Source organism: Rhincodon typus, chromosome 9 (genome assembly GCF_021869965.1).
Source record: "Rhincodon typus isolate 14 chromosome 9, sRhiTyp1.1, whole genome shotgun sequence".
NCBI classification, from domain to species: Eukaryota; Metazoa; Chordata; class Chondrichthyes; order Orectolobiformes; family Rhincodontidae; genus Rhincodon; species Rhincodon typus.
In genome coordinates this window covers 91,705,001-91,725,143 of record NC_063340.1, presented here as the reverse complement: position 1 = coordinate 91,725,143, position 20,143 = coordinate 91,705,001, and the positions used below count along the sequence as shown (strand labels likewise).

Below are 20,143 nucleotides of genomic sequence, written 5' to 3'. Positions count from 1 at the left end.
AGTGGGACCGGTGAGACAGTGACGGTGAGAGTGGGGACGGTGAGGCAGTGATGGTGAGAGTGGGGGCAGTGAGGCAGTGACGGTGAGAGCGGGGCCAGTGAGACTGTGACGGTGAGAGTGGGGACGGTGAGGCAGTGATGGTGAGAGTGGGGGCAGTGAGGCAGTGACAGTGAGAGCGGGGACAGTGAGGCAATGATGGTGAGAGTGGGACCGGTGAGGCAGTGACAGTGAGAGCGGGGACGGTGAGGCAATGATGGTGAGAGTGGGACCGGTGAGACAGTGACGGTGAGAGTGGGGACGGTGAGGCAGTGATGGTGAGAGTGGGGGCAGTGAGGCAGTGACGGTGAGAGCGGGGCCAGTGAGACTGTGACGGTGAGAGTGGGGCTGGTGATACAGTATCAGTGAGAGTGGGGACGATGAGGCAGCGACGGTGAGAGTGGGGACGGTGAGTCAGTGACGGTGAGGCAGTGATGGTGAGAGCGGGGCCAGTGAGGCAGTGACGGTGAGAGCAGGGCCAGTGAGGCAGTGACGGTGAGACAGTGATGGTGAGGCAGTGACGGTGAGAGTGGGGCCGGTGAGAGGGTGATGGTGAGAGTAGGGTAGGTGAGGCAGTGACGGTGAGAACGGGGATGGTGAGGCAGTACGGTGAGAGCGGGTTGGTGAGAGCGGGGATGGTGAGGCAGTGATGGTGAGAGCGGGACCAGTGAGGCAGTGACGGTGAGAGCGGGGCCGGTGAGGCAGTGATGGTGAGAGCGGGGACAGTGAGACAGTGAGAATGGGCCCGGTGGGGCAGTGACTGTGAGAGCGGGGCCAGTGAGGCAGTGACAGTGAGAGCGATGACGGTGAGGCAGTGACGATGAGGGCGGGGACGGTGAGGCAGTGACGGTGAGTGCGGGGCCGGTGAGGCAGTGACGGTGAGAGCGGGGCAGTGACGGTGAGACCGGAGACGGTGAGACAGGGACGGTGAGGCAGTGACGGTGAGAGTGGGGACGGTGAGGCAGTGACGGTGAGAGTGGGGACAGTGAGGCAGTGACTGTGAGAGTGGGGACGGTGAGACAGTGACGGTGAGAGTGGGGCCAGTGAGGCAGTGACGGTGAGAATGGGGCCGGTGAGGCAGTGATGCTGAGAGCGGGGACGGTGTGACAGGGACGGTGAGGCAGTGACGGTGAGAGTGGGGCAGTGACGGTGAGAGCAGAGACGGTGAGACAGGGACGGTGAGGCAGTGACGGTGAGAGTGGGGACGGTGAGGCAGTGATGGTAAGAGCAGGGCCAGTGAGAGAGTGACGGTGAGAGAGTGACGGTGAGAGTGGGGACGGTGAGGCAGACCAGAGGGGCATGGCGAATGTTGGAAAGCCTGGAGTGGGACTGCAGCAGTGGAAAGGAATGTTGGACTCTCTTAAGTTATTTTTTAATTCTTGTCTTATTCTAAGTTAATATGAAAGGTGCCATGTATATACAGCAAAGGTTCTCACTTTTCACTGCATTTTTACATTGTACATTTGTGACAATAAATGATTGAATCAATGTTGGCTATTCTCCAGTCCTCTCAGAGTTCTCCTGTGACCAAAGCCGAAATAAAGTTTTCATAGAAGGCCATGGCCTTCTTCAGAATTCTGGGATAGATCCCATCAGGTCGTGGGGATTTCTCTGCTTTAATGCTTTCCAAAACACCCAACACTTCTGCCTTTTTCTATATCAACATGCCCTAGAATATCAACATACCACTTCCTCATGCACCATGTGCTTCTCCTTTGTGAATATGCACTGCAAAGTATTCACTAATGACCTCACCCAAATCCTCCTGCTCCAAGCATAAATTCTCTCCTGTGTTGGTGAGTGGACCTACCCTTTCCCTAGTTACTGTCTTTCTCTTTATACATGTATACCAAGCCTAAGGATTTTCCTTAATCCTGTTTACCAACATTATTTCTTGCCACATTTTAGCCCTTCTCTGTTGTGTTTTGAGTTCTTTCCTGCTTTCTTTATATTCTTCGGTTTCCTAAATCTTATGTATGCTTTCTTTACTTTCTGACTAAGCTCACAATTTCTCTCGTCGTTCAAGGTTCCCGAATTGTGCCACCCTTGTCCTTTACTTTCACAGGAACATACTGGTCCTGAACTCAAATTAAACTGGCCTTTAAAAGATTCCCACATACTACATGTGGATTTACCCTCAAATAGCTGCCGCCAATCTACATTCCCCAGTTTCTGCCCAATATTGTGTAGTTAGACTTTCCCTAATTTAGTATTTTCACCCAAGGATTATTCTTATCCATATCCATAAGTAACTTAAAATTTATGGGTTTATGGTCACTGTTCCAAAAATGCTTCCCCACTGAAAATTCAGTCACATAACTGGACTCATTCCCTCTTTCGACTATTTACATATTTCTTCAAGAAATCCTCCTGGACACACCTAATAAATCTCCTAGATATCCTACTGATACCTGCCTGCCTCACACGTCATGTCAACACATCTTTTCCAAACCATCCTATTAAAACCCATTTCTCCTCCCATCCTAATGACACCTGCCTTTCCCTACAAATTGTACCAGCACCCTTATACTCCCCCCACCCCCAACCCCCGATATTATATGATACTCATTTGTACTGCCCATCCTACAAAGACCTATCTGAGATCCATTGTCCAATGATGCACATCTTCTACATACCCTCTCCTAAACTCAACACAAGGTCTAATCTACATCTTTATGCTCCTTGCCCACACCCCTCATCCTAGCAATACCTGTCAGCTCTCCCTGTTTATCACCTACCAAAACTCATCAATTCATACACCCCATTACATATCACTGCCACCCTCTGTCCTTCCAACATTAATATGCCTTCCCACTTCACTGTCTTCCTACTAATAGACATTTGGCCCAATGTATCGTTCAGATCCACACTGCAGTAATGCATCAAACACACTTTAGGAATGATGTAAGGGCCCATGAGAATCTGCACAGAAGGCATTTTGGAATGGTTCCAGAGATGGGAGATTTCAGCTATCTGGTTAGGGAGGAAAAATTAGGCTTATCCCCTTTGATACGCAAGGAGTGAAACATTGTTGTGAGTATGAGGGAATGTAGAATAATCAGATTTGCTATTATTCTGCTGAATGGTAAAGTTTAAGGGGCCAAGTGGCCTACTCCTGCTCCTAATCTGTATGCTCATGTCTTGGAGCACAGGAGATTGAGATGAGATTTAATGTAGGTGCACAAGATTATGACAGGTTCAGATCAGATAGACAAAGTAAAGCTATTCCCGTTCTCTGATGGTACAATTTATGGGACTCCTTCTGTACCCAAATGATTCCTCCCAACATGCATGGTCCCATCATTTCATTTGGTGTCAAGCTTGATTTCAGCATTCAGCTACAGGCACTCACCTTACATTCTGATATTGGTGAACATAGATTTTGTGGAATGCCCCTTGCTTTTCTGCTGCATCAGACATGTCATTAATGATCTCCAGCACCATGAAACGTGGTAACACCGAGAGAACCAGCCTCTCCTGTTCAAAAGTGAAACAAGTAAAAATTATTTTTAGGTGAGAATCAGGTAGGGATACTGGAACCCACTTTTCCTTTCTTTGAGACAGAAAGCAGGATGGCTGAGGTGTCTTAGGAACTGAACACCTCCAGGACGAGAACACTCAATGACCAGGAGTAGAACAGCAGAAGGTGGTGTTTATTAAAGTTGAAAAAGCAGAAGAGGCAGACAACAAAAGATGCTTAGAGAAGGTTTAGGAAACAAGGAACGGAAAAGGGTCTAGAGGGATATAAGTTATCCTGGAAGGAGCTGAAGAAAGGGCTTGGGAGAGCTATAAGGGGGCATGAGAAAACCTTGGCAGATAGGATCAAGGAAAACCCCAAGGCTTTTTACATGTATGTGAGGAATAAGAGAATGACCAGAGAAAGGGTAGGGCCGATCAAGGATTGTAAAGGGAATTTGTGCACAGAGCCTAAAGAGATAGGAGAGGTCCTTAATGAATACTTTTCTTCGGTATTCACAACTCAGAGGGACCTAGCTGTAGGGGAGGACAGTGTGAAACAGGCAGATAGGCTAGAGGAGGTCAATGTTAGTAAGGAAGATGTGCTAGGAATTTTGAGGAAGTTGAAGATAGATAAGTCCCCCGGGCCTGATGGGATTTATCCAAGGATTCTATGGGAAGCGAGGGAAGAGATCGCAGAGCCTTTGGCGATGATCTTTTCATACTCACTGTCCACGGGTATAATGCCGGAAGATTGGAGACAGGCAAACATCATTTCCTCGTTCAAAAAAGGGAATAGGGATAACCCTGGAAATTACAGGCCAATTAGTATTACTTCAGTGGTGGGCAAATTATTGGAAAGGGCTCTGAGAGACAGGATTTATGATCACTTGGAAAAGCACAGTTTGATTCATGATAGCCAGTATGGATTTGTGAGGGGTAGATCATGCCTCACAAATCCTATTGAATTCCTTGAAGAGGTGACCAAACACATGGATGAAGGTAGAGCAGTGGATGTGGTATACATGGATATAAGTAAGGTGTTTGATAATGTTCCCCATGGTAGGCTCATGCAGAAGGGAAGGAGGCATGGGATTGGGGGAAATGTGGCAGATTGGATTCAGAATTGGCTGACCCTTAGAAGACAAAGGGTGGTAGTGGACAGAAAATATTCAACATGGTGCTCAGTTGCGAGTGGTGTACCACAAGGATCTGTTCTGGGTCCTCTTCTATTTGTGATTTTTGTAAATTATTTGGATGAAGGAGTGGAAGGGTGCATTAGTAAGTTCGCGGATGATACGAAGGTGGGTCGCGTTGTGGACAGTGCGGAGGGCTGTTCTCGGTTACAAAGGGACATTGATAGGATGCAGAGCTGGGCTGAGAAGTGGCAGATGGAGTTTAACCCTGAAAGAGTGAGGTGATTCATTTTGGAAGTACAAATTTGAAAGCAGAATACAGGGTTAATGGAAAGATTCTTGGCGGTGTGGAGGAGCAGAGGGATCTTGGGGTCCATGTCCACAGTTCCCTGAAAGCTGCCACCCAGGTGGATAGAGTTGTTAAGAAGGCATATGGTGCGTTAACTTTCATTAATAGAGAGATTGAGTTCAAGAGCCGTGAAGTTAAGTTATGCTCCAGCTATACAAAAGCCCGGTTCGGCCACATCTAAAGTATTGTGTCCAGTTCTGGTCGCCTCACTACAGGAAAGATGTGGAAGCATTGGAAAAGGTACAGAGGAGATTTACCAGAATGTTGCCTGGAATGGAGGGAAGGTCTTACGAAGAAAGGTTGAGAGAGCTAAGGCTTTTCTCTTTAGAACAACGAAGGAAAAGGTGGCACGGTGGATCAGTGGTTAGCACTGCTGCCTCACAGCGCCAGGGATCCAGGTTTGATTCTATCCTCGGGCGACTGTCTGTGTGGAGTTTGCACATTCTCCCCATGTCTGCGTGGGTTTTCTCCGGATGCTCCGGTTTCCTCCCACAGTCCAAAGATGTGCAGGTTAGGGTGGATTGGCCATGCTAAATTGCCCATAGTGTTCAGGGATGTGCAGATTACATGGGTTTTCAGGGGATGGGTCTGGTTGGGATTCTCTGAGTGTTGGTGTGGGCTTGTTGGGCCGAAGGGCCTGTTTCCACACTGTAGGGATTCTATGATAAGAGGTGACTTGATAGAGGTGTACAAAATGATCAGAGGTATAGATAGAGTGGACAGCCAGAGACCAGAAATAGGAAGACAATACAGCTAAATACATGGCTAAAGAGCTTGTGTAGGAGAGAGGGATATTGATATCTGTATCATCAGAATCTCTTGAAGGGCAGGTGGGACCTGTACAAGAAGGACAGATTGCTCTTAAACTGGAGGGACACCAATATCCTTGCAGGAAAGTTTATTCGTGCCACTTGAGAAGGTTGAAACCAGTATCGCAGGAGTGTGGGAACTGGAACAGCAGGGCAGCATATGAGGAGAATGTAGAGGTTAATAGGTTGAAAAAGCAGAGCCAGTTTAATGAACAAGGCATGACTATAAAAAGTGTATTGAGTAAGACAGGAGGGAGAAATAAATAAAAAGATGCTGATGGACAGGATAGAGCATACAGACAAAATCAGAGTTCTTTATACAAATGCACAGAGTGTAAGGAACAAATACATTGATTCAAATTGGAGACTATGACATGATATAGCCATTATAGAGACATGATGATCAGGATGGTCAGGACTGGGAACTGAACATATCAGGTGATAAGGTTCACAGGAGGGATAGTCAAAACAGCAGATGGGGTGGAGTAGTAGTGCTGATTAAAAACAAAATCACTCTATGAGAGAGGATGTAATGAGGGGAATGGACCAAGTGGGGACCTCATGGATGGAACTGAGAAACAATAAAGGAACTAAAACCACAATAGGTGTCATAGGTAGACCACCTGGTAACAGCTCAGAAGTACTAGATTATATTAAGGCTGAAATTAGGCAACAACATAGCAAAGGTAGAACAGGTGGATTTCAATCTTAACATTGACTGAGATAGACAGACAAGCACCTGCCAGAAGGTTGTGAATTTCTAGAGTGTGTCTGGGATAGTTTCGTTCAGTAATATGTCTTGGATGTGACATGGGGACAAGCAATATTGGATCTGGTAATGAGCAATGAGCCTGATTTAATTAGTGTCCTAGTTGTTCGTAAGCACTTCTCAAATAGTGATCATAACATGATCAAGTTTCACGTAGTGTTTATAAGAGATAAGTAAAGATCAGATACTAAAATTTTGAATTTAAGTCAGGCAGACTTTAATGGAATGAGGCAGAGATTATCCACAGTAAACTGGGAAGCTCTGTTATAGGTAAAACAATCAAGGAACACTGGAGAGTGTTCAAAGAAACATTTAATGCTGTTCAGAAGCAGTTTGTACCCATGAGAAGGAAAAGCTTCACCTCACCAAAAAATGCCATTGTACATATAATTAGGTAAGGGACTGCATAATTTTACTTTAACAAAGAAAGAGCTTATAAAATGCCAAGAACAGTCCAGATCCCACAGAATGAGACAAATGCAAAGACCAACAAAGGGCCACAAAATAGGTTATAAAACTGGTTGAAAAGAATTCTGGAAGGAAACTTGCAAAAGACATAAAGGACAATAAGAAGAGATTTTATGGTTATATTAAGGAAAATGGCTGGCTAACAGTACTATTGACCCACTGAAGGCTGCGAAAGGGGATATTGTCAATGACCATGGGGAAATGGCAGACATGCTGAACGATTATAATGCTTCAATATACATAGCAGAAAAGGAGGAGAGCTTGCCTGATGTCCTGAAGAAATTAACAGAGGATCATGGACAGAGTCTAAATAAAATTAGCTGAAGTAAATCAACAATAGTGGGAAATTAATGGAACTGAAGAGTGACAAATCCCTAGAACTAATTTTTTCCATCCACTGGTGTTAAAGAGGTAGGACAGCACATGTCAATGCCCTAACCATAATTTTTCATAGCTCCCTGCATTCAGGAGTTGTAGCTCTGGAATGGAAATTTATACATGTCACTTTCCTCTTTAAGAAGGGTAACAGAGGGAAGCTAAGGACTTATAGACCAGTTAGATTAACATCTGTGATGGGGAAATTGTTGTGGTCTGCAATGAAGGATTGGGTAAATGATCACTTCAAAAAATTTGGTTAATCAGAGAGAGTCAGCATGGATTCAATAAGGGTAAGGCATGCCTGACAAACCTCATAGAGGTTTTTGAAGAGTGACAAAGGTGGTGGACAGAAGTAAGTCAAGGGATATTTTTTATTTGGGCTTTTAGAAAGCTTTTGATAAAGTCCCAAACAAGAGACTGCTAGCCAACATGGAAGCCCATAGAATTGAGGGCAAGTTACTGACATGGATAGAAAACAGAGAGTTTGAATAATGGATAAGTATTCAAACTGGCAAGGTATAACTAGTAGGGATCTGTGTTGGGGCCTCAGCTCTTCACAATACTTATTAATGACACAAAATTGGCCAGCATTGTAGACAGTGTCGATGAAAGCATAAAATTACAGCAGGAAATTGATAGATTAGGTTTTATTTTTACTTTGATTTTATTGTCACGTGTACCAAAATACAGTGAAAAGTTTTGTTTATGAGTGGTACAGGCAGATCACAGCAAGCAAAGGATGTACAGATCAAAGGCATACAGGATTACATTGCAGGTTACATTATTTGAGGTTAGAGTCCGTTGAACAGTCTGATAATGGCCCGAAAGAAGCTGTTCCTGAAGCTGCTCGTGCGTGTGTTCAGGCTTCTGTATCTTTTGCCTGACGGAAGAGGTTGTAGGAGACCATTACCAGGGTGGGATGGGTCTTTGACGATGTTCAAGTCTCTGGTGATGATGTGAATAGACAAAGCTGTGGCAGATGGATTTTAATATAAATAAGTGCAAGGTTATCCATTTTGGACCAAAAAATGACAGGATCTGGGTATTATTTATATAGCACCAAGTTAAATACAGTGGATGCTCAACGAGATTTGGGGATTCAGGTGCACATCTCCTTAAAATGCCAAGAACAGGTGCAGAAAATAGTCAAGAAGGTTAATGGAATGCTGGCTTTCATATCTAAAGAGCTGGAGAATAGGGATGTAGACATTATGCTGCAGTTGTACAAATCCCTAGTTAGACCCCACTTAGAGTACAGTGAGCAGATCTGGGCACACACCTTAAGAAGGATATTTTGGCCCTGGAGGGAGTAGAATGAAGGTTTGCAAGGATAATAGCTGGACTGCAGGGGTTACGTTATGAGAAGAGATAAACACATTGGGCCTTTATTCTCTAGAATTTAAAAGGCTAGCGAATGATCTAATCAATGTCTTCTGGATATTAATGGGGCAAGACAGGGTAGATCAAGATAAACTATTTCCACTGTTTGAAGATTTTAGAACTGGGAGCATAGTCTAATGCTTAGGGCCTGGCCATTCAGGAGAGATGTTAGAAAGCACTCCTACATGCAAAGATTCATGGATGTTTGGAACTTTCTTCCTCAAAGAGCAATTGATGTTAATGCAATTGTTAAATTTAAATCTCAGCTAGGCAAATGTTTATTAAGCAGGAGTACCACGGGATATGGGCATAAGGCAGGCATCTGGAGAGTTAGACCGCAGATTGGCGATGATTTTATTGAATGGCGAAGCAGGCTTGAGGGGCTGAATGGCCTACTCCTGTTCCTATGTTCATTTGTTTCTATGCTTTCACTTGAGTAGCTTTAATAAGTCTTTTTCCTATTTAATTACTTGTAGAAACATGGACTACTTACTATCTTTCTAGCCAGCCTTCTCTCATACTCAACTTTCATCCTTTTTTTGCCTTATTTTGCTAGGTTGTGTCCAATTGCTTTATCTACCACTAACCTTCACCAATTTTATAGTGAAAATATCTTATTCATTATATCATATCAAGTCACTCTGCACCATCTCAAAGAATTTTACCAGTTTTTCCTTCTACCTATGTGTTTAATTCTGAGCCTTAAATTTTACTGCTCCTTTCCTTTAGTGTAGTTATTTTTCTTATCCTCCCAACATATATTACCTTGTATTTCTAGGTGTGTTCCCCTGGACAAAATCTTGTATTTGCCTGCTCAGAGACAACATGTTTTCAAATATTGCTAACAGCACCACCAAGTGGCAATGTTCAAGAATTGAATGAATATACTTCACCATGTCGAGTGTAGCAAACTATAAATTCCAAAAAACTAGATTCAACACAAGGTACAATATGTACAGTTTTATTATTCTACAATGGAATTACCTATTATTGTGTCACATGAAATGGCATTTAAGTGTTTTTGATTCCATGTATTAAGGACAAACTAGCCACAATTAGAGTTGGCTTTAATGGTATACAGGATGGTTTTCTTTACCAATAGGTTGAGGAACCAATGAGAGTACAGGCCATCCTAAACTGGATGCTGTGTAATGAGTAAGGAATGATTAATAATCTAGTTGTTGAGACTCTTTGTGGGAGCAGGCCATTCAGCCCAGCAGTCTACACCGACCCTCCGAACAGCATCCTACCCAGACCTACCCTATAACCCTGCGTTTCCCACGGCTAACCCACCTAAGCTGCACATTCCTGGACACTATGGGCAATTTAGCATTTCCAATCCACCTAACCTGCACATCTTTGTAAGGTGGGAGGAAATCAGAGCACCCGGAGGAAACTCAGACAGAGACAGGGAGAATGTGCAAACTGTACACAGTTACCTGAGGGTGGAATCTAACCTGGATCCCTCGTACTGTGAGCCACTATGCCACCCATTCATTCCTCATTAGTATGAAAACTGAATTAGCTGAATCTGAGACTATGGTCCTCTCTAAATAGAGTAAATTACGATGATATGAGGTGAGAGTTGATTATGATAGATTGGTGGTGGAGGGGTGTGGGAGGTGGGCATTACTTAAAAGGATGATTGTAGAAAGGCAATGGCAAACATTCAAAGGGTGCATGGGTGAACTACAACAATTGTTCATTCCTGTCTTGTACACAAATAAAAACAGGAAAGGTGGCCAAAGCATGACTTACAGGGAAATTGGAGTTAGTATTAGAAAGAAGTGAAAGTATTGCACTCACATTTGTAGAAGACACAAAGATAGATGGAAAGGCAAACTGCGAGAGGAATACAAACAATTTACAGAGAAATATTGGTCAGTAAAGTCAGTGGGCAAAAAATTGGCAAATGAAGTATAGCATGGGAAAATGCAAAAGAACAGAATATCATTTAAATAGAGACAAACTGCAGAAAGCTGCAGTACAAAGGGGCTTGGGGGAATTTGTGTACAAAACACAGAAAGCTAGCACACAGAGGCAGTAGGTATTCAGGAGGGCTAATGGAATATTGGCCCTTATTTCAAGACAGTTTGTGTATCAAAGTAGGGAATACTTACTGCAGCTGGGGACACCACATCTGGAGAACCAACAGCAGTTTTGGTCCCCTTATTTAAGGAAACGTATCACTTCATTGGAGGCAATTCAGAGAAGATTCACTAAGATGGCCCCTGATATGGAGAGATTGTCTAATGAAAAAGGCTAAAGAGGTTGGTACTCTACTGGTGTTTAGAAGAACGAGAGGTGAACTCATTGAAACATACAGGATTCTTAATGACTTTGACAGGATAAATGCTGAGAGGATGTTTCCCCTCATTGGAGAGTGTAGGACTAGAGGGTGCATATCCATGTTAAAGTGGCATCAATTTAAGCTCAAGATGAGGGAAAAGTTCTTCTTTCAGAGGGTTGAGAGTCTTTGGAACTCCTTGCCACAGACAGCACAGAGGCCTTTGCATGGTTGGGAAGGAAAGATTCCATCCAGAGTGAGACACAGCCCAAGTCTTTAATAGTTCAGTCAATTCAATGGCAAAGTGGGAATTCAGGGCAGAGAGGAATGAGGGGCTCATAATTTATAATTTTTTTGTATAGGATAATTGAAGTCCAGGATCAGGGGACCAGCACAAAAGAGTGACCTCACAGTAATTTCATTGGTTGGCGAAAACCACTAATTTGACTATCTATTACAGGTTATTTTAGAATTGAAGGGAACTAGAGGAACAAACTAAAGGCTACAAACTAAAGGACCAGTACGAAAATTTTTAAAAGTCAAATTAAGAATAAGACATTAAAATGGAGATGCCAGCTAGGTGATATGTTGTTGTTGCGAAGTCAGATAAAGTACTTGTGGGTTGGGAGGCAGGAAGATGGAATTTATGTTTGTAAAATGTTAGAGGGGAAAGCATGGTGTAGTCCCTTTAAAAGATCATGTGCTTTTTATGCGCTCAGATATTTAAATTGAATGCCTGTGAGTTGAGTTTGAAAGTTTACAAATACATACAGAGCATCCAAATTGAAACATTTGCATCAGAAGGCCATACAGTTAGCAGGCCAAGCAGCAGTTTTTACCAAGACAACAAATTTTTGAATTTAGTCAATCAATTTGAACTAGGCACTTAGATACAACAAAAATTAAATTTAAATCTGATTTTTTGACAACATAGGACCAATCCTGTTGTAAGAAATATTGACATGTCATCAAGGGTATAAAAGAAGGGGACAGTTGGACAAAGCCCAGTGGTGACTGCTATCTGCCAGAGCAAACAGCCGTCAGCTCTCAAGAGAGAATCGCTGGCTCTCATAGACTTCTCTATGTCTTAGAGAAAGCACCATCTAAATACCAACGGTACCCACGGCACAACTAGTTAATAATTCCTGACAGAAGAATTGACGGAGAAGGCAAAGAACATTCCAGAAGACACATCACCTGGCTATGATTTTGAGAGACCAAATTCTTTTTTTTACTTTGTATAACAGTGGGACTTGTATTTACTGGAATAGCATACTATTAGAATCTTGCTTGATTCGGGAACAGTTAGTAGTTAGAAGGGATTTATTCAGTTTGTTAACACTTTAGTTAATTTGTTCACTGTTAGAGTTAGATAAATAAAATGTTACTTGTTGGCTTTAAAGTGAGGGTCAGCGAGTTATTTTATTTAACCATTAGTAATTGCTGAAAGGCAGGTTACACCACTTTTCACACTCCTTTTTCAGATTATAAGGTGAGGTGCTCCCCTTTGGGTGATTCAGTTTTAGTTCTCAGAGGGGGGAGTGTCAACGTCTGCTTTATAACAGTTGTAACTGCATGATGTGGGAGCTAGTGAACCCCACAAAGTCATAGAGATATACAGCACAGAAAGAGACCCTTTGGTTCAAATCACCTATGCTGACCAGATATCCTATATAAATCTAGTCCCATTTGCCAGCATTTGGCCCATCTCCCTCTAAACTCTTCCTATTCATATACCCATCCAAATGCCTTTTAAATGTTGTAATTGTACCAGCCTCCACCACTTCCTCTGGCAGCTCCTTCCATATACGCACCACCCTCTGTGTGAAAGAACCCACTCTACTCACTATTGTAGATTTACAAACCAAAACTACCCACTTAGCCACTTAACAGCTGAACATAGCTGTAATGTGGAAGGGTCACTCTGTTTTTTTCTTCACAGGTGCTGCCAGACCTGCTGAGCTTTTCCAGCAACTTTCTTTTTGTTGCTGACTTACAGCATCCGCGGTTCTTTTGCTGCTCCCATGCATTGATATCCCCACAAAGGCTTCTCCAAGGTCAGCTGTGAATTTCACTGTTTGTTTTTTTTTCAGACGAACTCTGATGTCCAGAAATACTTGAAACTAGAGAGCAGAGGCAGTAGCTGTGAAGGCTCACTACTGGGTCTGACAGTAGTGTAGGTATCTATCTCTGTTGTTTCACTTCCCACCATGTGGGCACTGCATTTGTCTTCCTTCCTCCCTTTTTAAAGTGCCATTGTTTTGATCTTTTTATTCCCAAAGTTCCAAAACAATGTAACAGCTTATAAAATAGTAATTACTGCTCCTAGAATTTAAGGAAATTGGCTCCAATACTGAAAATACCTCAACAAAGGAGCAGCTTTTACAACCACAATTTTTTCCCACCCTCCACCTTGGATACTACATCTGTAATAAGTCTTGTTGCTTGAGGAACACTAGCTCAGAGTTGATGAACTAGAATGTCAGCATCAAACACTACAACACATTAGGGAGGGGGAGAGTTACCCGGACGCTGTGTTTCAGGGGGCAGTTACACCCCTTAGATTAACTACCTCGAATTTGGTCAGTGGTTAGGGACAGGAGGGTGTGACTATTTGTGAGGCAAGTAGAGGGATCCAGGAGGTAGTGCTGAAGGAGTCTCAGTCCTTCAGCTTGTCTAACAGGTTGAGATTCTTGCTCCCTCTATGGGTGAGAATGGGGCTGTAGGAAGGATGAGCAAACTGAACATAGCACCGTGGTGCAGGGAGCCATTCAAGAGGAGAAAGGAAAGAGAAATGTAGTTGTAATTGGGGATAGTATAGTCAGGGGAATAAACACTGTTCCCTGTGGAAATGATTGAGGGTCCTGAAGGGTGTATTGCCTGCCTGGAGCCTGGGTTCAGGATGTCTTTGAGTGGGAGGGGAAAGATCCAGTTGTCACAGCCCATGATATCAGTAGAAAGAGGAAAGAGGTTCTACTGAGAGAATATGAGCAGCTAGGGGCTAAATTAAAAAGCAGAACCAAAAAGGTAATAATTCCTGGATTATTGCCTGATGCCACAAGCTAATTGGCACAGGGTCAACAAGATTAAAGCAGTAAACGTGTGGCTAAAAGATTGAGGTGGGAGAAACGGGTTTGAATTCATGGGACATTGGCACCAGTACTGGGGAAGGAGGGAGCTGTTCCAATGGGATAGGCTCCACCTGAATCATACTGGGAGCAGAGTGCTGGACAATCACATAATTAGGGCTGTGGATTGGGCTTTAAACTAAATAGTGGGGTATGGGCTCAGTTGCAAAGAAAATTATGGAAAGAGTTATGGTGGAAAGGTGCTCATCAGAGGTGAAAGTTTCCAGAATAATAAATAGGACAGAGCGTACGGAAAGGGTCAGGAATCTAACTTCAGGCACAGCAGATAAGGGGACAACTACAAGAAGGAGGGCAGCCAATGTGGAACTGAGGGAACTAAATTCATGTAGCTTCCAAAACAAGGTAAATGACTTGTCGTGCAGATTGAAATTGCCAAATCCAATGTTGTGGGTATCATAGAAATGTGGCTACAAGGGGATCAGGGCTGGGAACTAAATATCCAAGGATACACGTCCTATCAAAAGGTCAGGCAGATGGGCAGAGGAGATGGGATTGCCTTGTTAGTAAGAAATGAAATTAGAAATGATATAGAGTCAGAAAGTGTAGAATCTGTGCGGGTAGAGTTGTGGACTAGCAAAGGGAAAACAGACCCTGATGGGAGTTATGTACAGGCCTCCTAGCAATATACAGGGTATAGGGAAATAAAAAAAAAAATCTGGAGATACAAAAGGCATGTAAGAAAAGCACTATGACAATAAGCATGGCAGACTTCAATGTACAGGTAGATGGGAAAATCAAGTCAGTAGTGGATCCCAAAATAAGGAATTCATGGCATGTCTACGAGATGGTCTTTTGGAGCAGCTTGTGATACAGCCCACTAGCGAACAAGCAATTCTAGATTTGGAGATGTGTAATAAGGCAGACTTGATTAGAGAGCTTAAGATGAAGGAACCGCTAGCGGGCTATGACCATACTCCCATAGAATTCATCCTGGGAAGAATATTCAATCAAATACAACAGTAATAAAATTGAGCAAAGTTAACTACAAAGACATGAGGAAAGAGCTGGCCAGAGTTGATTGGAAGGGGTAAATTGGGAGACACAGCAGAAATTCATCCTGAGGTGGAAGAAAGATATTAAGGGGAGGATGAGGAAACTGTGACTGACAAGGGAAATCAGGGACAGCATAAAAGCAAAAGAAAAAAACATACAATGTGGTGAAGATTAGTGGGAAGCCAGAGGATTGGGAAGTCTTTAAAAAAACAGCAAAGGATAACTGAAAAAGCAAAAAGAGGGTAGAAGAAATATGAAAGTAAGCTAGCTCTTAATATAAAAGAGGACTGCAAGAGTGGACTGGAAAATGAGGCTGAAAAGGTAGTAATGGGGAAAAGAGAAACTAAATAGGTACTTTGCTTCAGTTTTCACATTAGAAGTCTCCAGCAACATACCAAAATTGTAAGAGACTCAGAGGGCTGAGGTGAGTATAATGGTCATCACTAAGGAAAATGGCTGGAAAAGTTGAAAAGTCTGAAAGTGGATAAATCACCTGGGCTAGGTGGACTACACCCCAGAGTTCTGAAGGAGACAGCTGAGGAGACTGAGGAGGCATTGGTGGTGAACCTTGAGGAAGCACTGGAACCATGGAAGGTGCCAGTGGACTGGAATATAGCTCATGTAACACTTCTGTTTAATAAGGAAAGGAGGTAGAAGACATGAAACTATACACCAGTTAGCCTGACCTTCGTCATTGCTAAGATTAGAGAGTCCATTATGATGGAATGATATTGTGGAGTACTTGCAAATACATGGTAAAATATAGTTAGCACGGCTTTGTCAAGAAGCGGTCATGCCTCACATAGAAAAATAGAAACATAGAAGATAGGAGCAGGAGGAGGCCATTTGGCCCTTCGCGTCTAACACGCCATTCATCACGATCACGGCTGATTGTCCAACTCAATAGCCTAATCCTGCTTTCTCCACATAACCTTTGATCTCATTCGCCCCAAGTGCAATATCTAGACACCTCTTGAATACATTCAATGTTTTGGCATCAACAACTTCCTGTGGTAATAAATTCCACAGGCTCACCACACTTTGGATGAAGAAATGTCTCCTCATCTCTGTCCTAAATGGTCTACCCCGAATCCTCAGATTGTGACTCCTGGTTCTGGACACACTCACCATCGGGAACATCCTCCCTGCATCTACCCTGTCCAGTCCTGTTAGAATTTTGTATGTCTCCATGATATCCCCCTTCATTCATCTGAATTCCAGCAAAACCAATCCTGTCCTAATCAATCTCTCCTCATATGTCAGACTCACCATCCCCGGAATCAGCCTGGTAAACCTTCGCTGCACTCCGTCAAGAGCAAGAGCATCCTTCCTCAGAAAAGGAGACCAAAACTGCACACAATATTCTAGGTGCGGTCTCACCAAGGCCCTGTATAACTGCAACACATCCCTGCTCCTGTACTCGAAACCTCTCGCAATGAAGGCCAACATACCATTTACCTTCTTTACCGCCTGCTGCCCCTGCATGCTTACCTTCTGCGAATGGTGTACAAGGACACCCAGGTCCCACTGCACACTCCCCTCTCCCAACTTACACCCACCAGGTAGTAATATGCCTTCTTGTTTTTGCTTCCAAAGTGAATAACCTCACATTTATCCAAATTATACTGCATCTGCCATTGATTTACCCACTCAGCCAACCTGGCCAGATCATGCTGAAAGATCTCTGCATCCTCGTCACAGTTCACCCTCCCACCCAACTCGGTATCATCTGCAAACTCGGACATGTTACATTTTGTTCCTTTATCCAAATCATTAATATATATTGTGAATATCTGGGGTCCCAGCATCAGTCCCTGTGGCACCCCACTATTTACTACCTACCAATTTAAAAAGGACACGTTAATTCGTACACTTTGTTTCTTCTCTGCCAACCAGTTTCTTATCCATCTCAATATACTTCCCTCAGTCTTATGCACTTTAATCTTACACAATAATCTCTTGTGCAGGACTTCATCAAATGTTTTCTAAAAGTCCACATTGACCGGCTCCCCCTTGTCAACTCTACTCATGACATCTTCTTAGAATTCCAACAGATTTGTCAAGCATGTTTGGCCCTTCATAAATCCATGCTGACTCTGCCTGATCCTGCCACTGCTTCCTAAATGTTCTGCTATAAAGTCCTTGATAATGGATTCGAGAATGTTCCCCACCACCGATGTTAGGCATACTGGTCTATAATTCTCTGTTTTCTCTCTCCCTCCCTTTTTGAATATTGGAGTGACATTAGCCACCCTCCAATCTGCAGGGAATGTTCCAGAGTCTATAGAATCCTGGAAGATGACCACGAATGCATCATTATTTCTACTTCCTTAAGTATTCTGGGATGTGGATTATCAGGCCCCGGGGATTTATCCACCTTCAATCCCATCAATTTTCCCAGCACCATTTCTCCACTAATATTGACCTCCCTCAATTCTTCCCTTTCACTAAATCTTGCATTCTCCAACATTTCTGGTATCTGATTTTTGTCCTCTGTCGAATTCTTTGAGAGGTAAAGACCAAGTTAGACAAAGGAGTGTCAGAAGGCCTTTTTAATGGTGCCACACAGGAAGCTGCTGAATAAGATAGGAGCCCATAGTATCAGGCACAAGCCACTAGCATGGACAGAGGACTGGCTGACTGGCAGAAGGCAGAGAGTAGGGATAAAGGCATCTTTTTTCAGGATGGCAGCGGTGACTAGTCGAGTTCCATAGGGGTCAGTGTTAGGACTACATGTATTTACATTATATATTAACAAGCTGGAGGAGGTTAAGGGATGACCATGTAGGAGTTTATAAAATCATGAAGGGCATAGATAAGGTGAATATCAAAGGTCTTTGATAGGGGACTTCAAAACTAGAGGCCATAGATTTAAGATGATAAGAGAAAGATTTCAAAGGAATCTGAGGGGCAACTTTTTCACACAGAGGATGGTGCATATATGGAATGAACTGTTGAAGGACATGGTAGAAGCAGGTATAGTTACAACATTTAAAACACATTTGGACACAAGAATAGGAAAGGTTTGGGGGATATGGGCCAAATACAGGTAAATGGGGCTAGTTTACTTTGGGAATCCTGGATGGTATGGATAAATTCAACTAAAGGGTCTGTCTCTGTGCTGTATGACTCTATACTCTATAACTGACAGCAACATTGCTAAGTTTGCAGACGACACAGAGATAGGTGGAGGGACAGATAGTGTTGAGGAAGCAGGGAGGCTGCAGAAGAACTTAGACATGCTAGGAGAGTGCGCAAAGAAGTAGCAGATAGAATACAATGTGGAAAATTGTGAGGTTGTACATTTTGGTAGGAAGCATAAAGACTTGGACCATTTTCTAAATGGGGAAAGAATTCAGAAATCTGAAGTGCAAAGGGACTTGGGAGTCCTACTTCAGGATTCTCTAAAGGTTAACGTGTGGGTTCAATTAGCAACTAGGAGGCAAATGCAATGTTAGCATTCATTTCAAGAGGGCTAGAAAACAAGGGCAGAGATGTAAAACTAGGCTGTATAAGGCTCTGGTCAGATCACATTTGGAATATTGTGAGGAGTTTTGGGCCCCATATCTAAGGAAGGATGTGTTGGCATTGGAGGGGGTCTAGAGGAGGTTTACAAGAATGATCCTGGGAATGAAGACCTTGCCATATGAGGAGCGGTTGAGGACTTTGGGTCTATACTTGATGGAGTTCAGAAAGATGAGGGAAAGATCTAACTGAAAATTACAGGATACTGAGAGGCCTGGATAGAGTAGATGTGGAAAAGATTTTTCCACGAGTTGGAGTGACGAGGACATTGGGGCATAACTTCAGGGTGAAAGGACAACCATCTAGCACTGAGATGAGGAGGAATTTCTTCAGCCAGAGGGTGGTGACTCTTTGGAACCATTACCACACAGGGCTTCTGAGGCCAAGTCATTGAGTGTATTTAAGACAGAGATCAATATATTCATTCTCTGGATTACTACCAGTGCCACGAGATAACGAAGTAAGAAATAGGGAGAGAGTGCAGCTAAACACGTGGCTACAGGGCTGGTGTAGGAGGGAGGGCTTCCATTATGTGGATAATTGGAGCACATTCTGGGGAAGGTGGGACCTGTACAGTAAGGACGGGTTGCACCTGAACCGGAAGGGCACAAATATCCTGGGAGAGAGGTTTGCTAGAGCTGGTTTAAATTAGTTTGGCGGGGGGTGGGGAACCAGATTTATAATTCAGAGGATGAGGTATTCAGCCTTCCAACAGACACAACAGGGAGTGAGGTGGTTTATAAAGAAATGCGGTCGATGGAACGTAATTGTGGACACCGAGATGGTTTGAGGTGTGTATACTTCAATGCAAGAAGTATCAGAAATAAAGCAGATGAACTTAGAGCATGGGTCGGTACTTGGAACTACGATGTTGTGGCCATTACAGAAACTTGGGTAACTCAGGGAGAGGAATGGATGTTGGAGGTTCCGGGATTTAGATGCTTTAAAAGAAATAGGGAGGGTGGAAAAAGAGGTGGGGGAGTGGCATTGCTAGTCAGGGCGAGTATAGCAGCTACTGAAAGGCAGTTCGAGAATGATTTGTCTACAGAATCAGTTTGGATTGAGGTCAGGAACAAGAAAGGAGCAGTCACTTTGGAGGGGGTTTTTTACAGACCCCCTAATAGTTGCAGAGAAGTAGAGGAGGGGATTGGGAGGCAGATACTGGAAAGGTGCAGAAGTCACAGGGTTGTAGTCATGGGTGACTTCAATTTTCCAAATATTGATTGGAAACATTTTAGTTATAATAGTTTAGATGGAGCGGATTTTGTCCAGTGCATTCGGGAAGGATTCCTGACACAGTATGTAGATAGACCAACACGAGGAGAAGCCACTTTGGATTTGGTGCTTGGCAACGAACTGGACCAAGTGTTAGACCTGTTGGTAGGAGAGCATTTTGGCGGCAGCAATC

General features: G+C 43.4%; 1 protein-coding gene across 1 annotated transcript in view; it reads right to left on the bottom strand.

The window, feature by feature from the left end:
• LOC125484089 (adenylate cyclase type 8-like) overlaps window positions 1-20,143 on the bottom strand; it is a 162,902-nt gene that overhangs the window by 115,019 nt on the left and 27,740 nt on the right. The window contains exon 3 of the mRNA XM_048601403.1: window positions 3,389-3,513. Coding sequence (XP_048457360.1) covers window positions 3,389-3,513 — 125 coding nt within the window. The remainder of the gene's footprint in view (window positions 1-3,388; window positions 3,514-20,143) is intronic.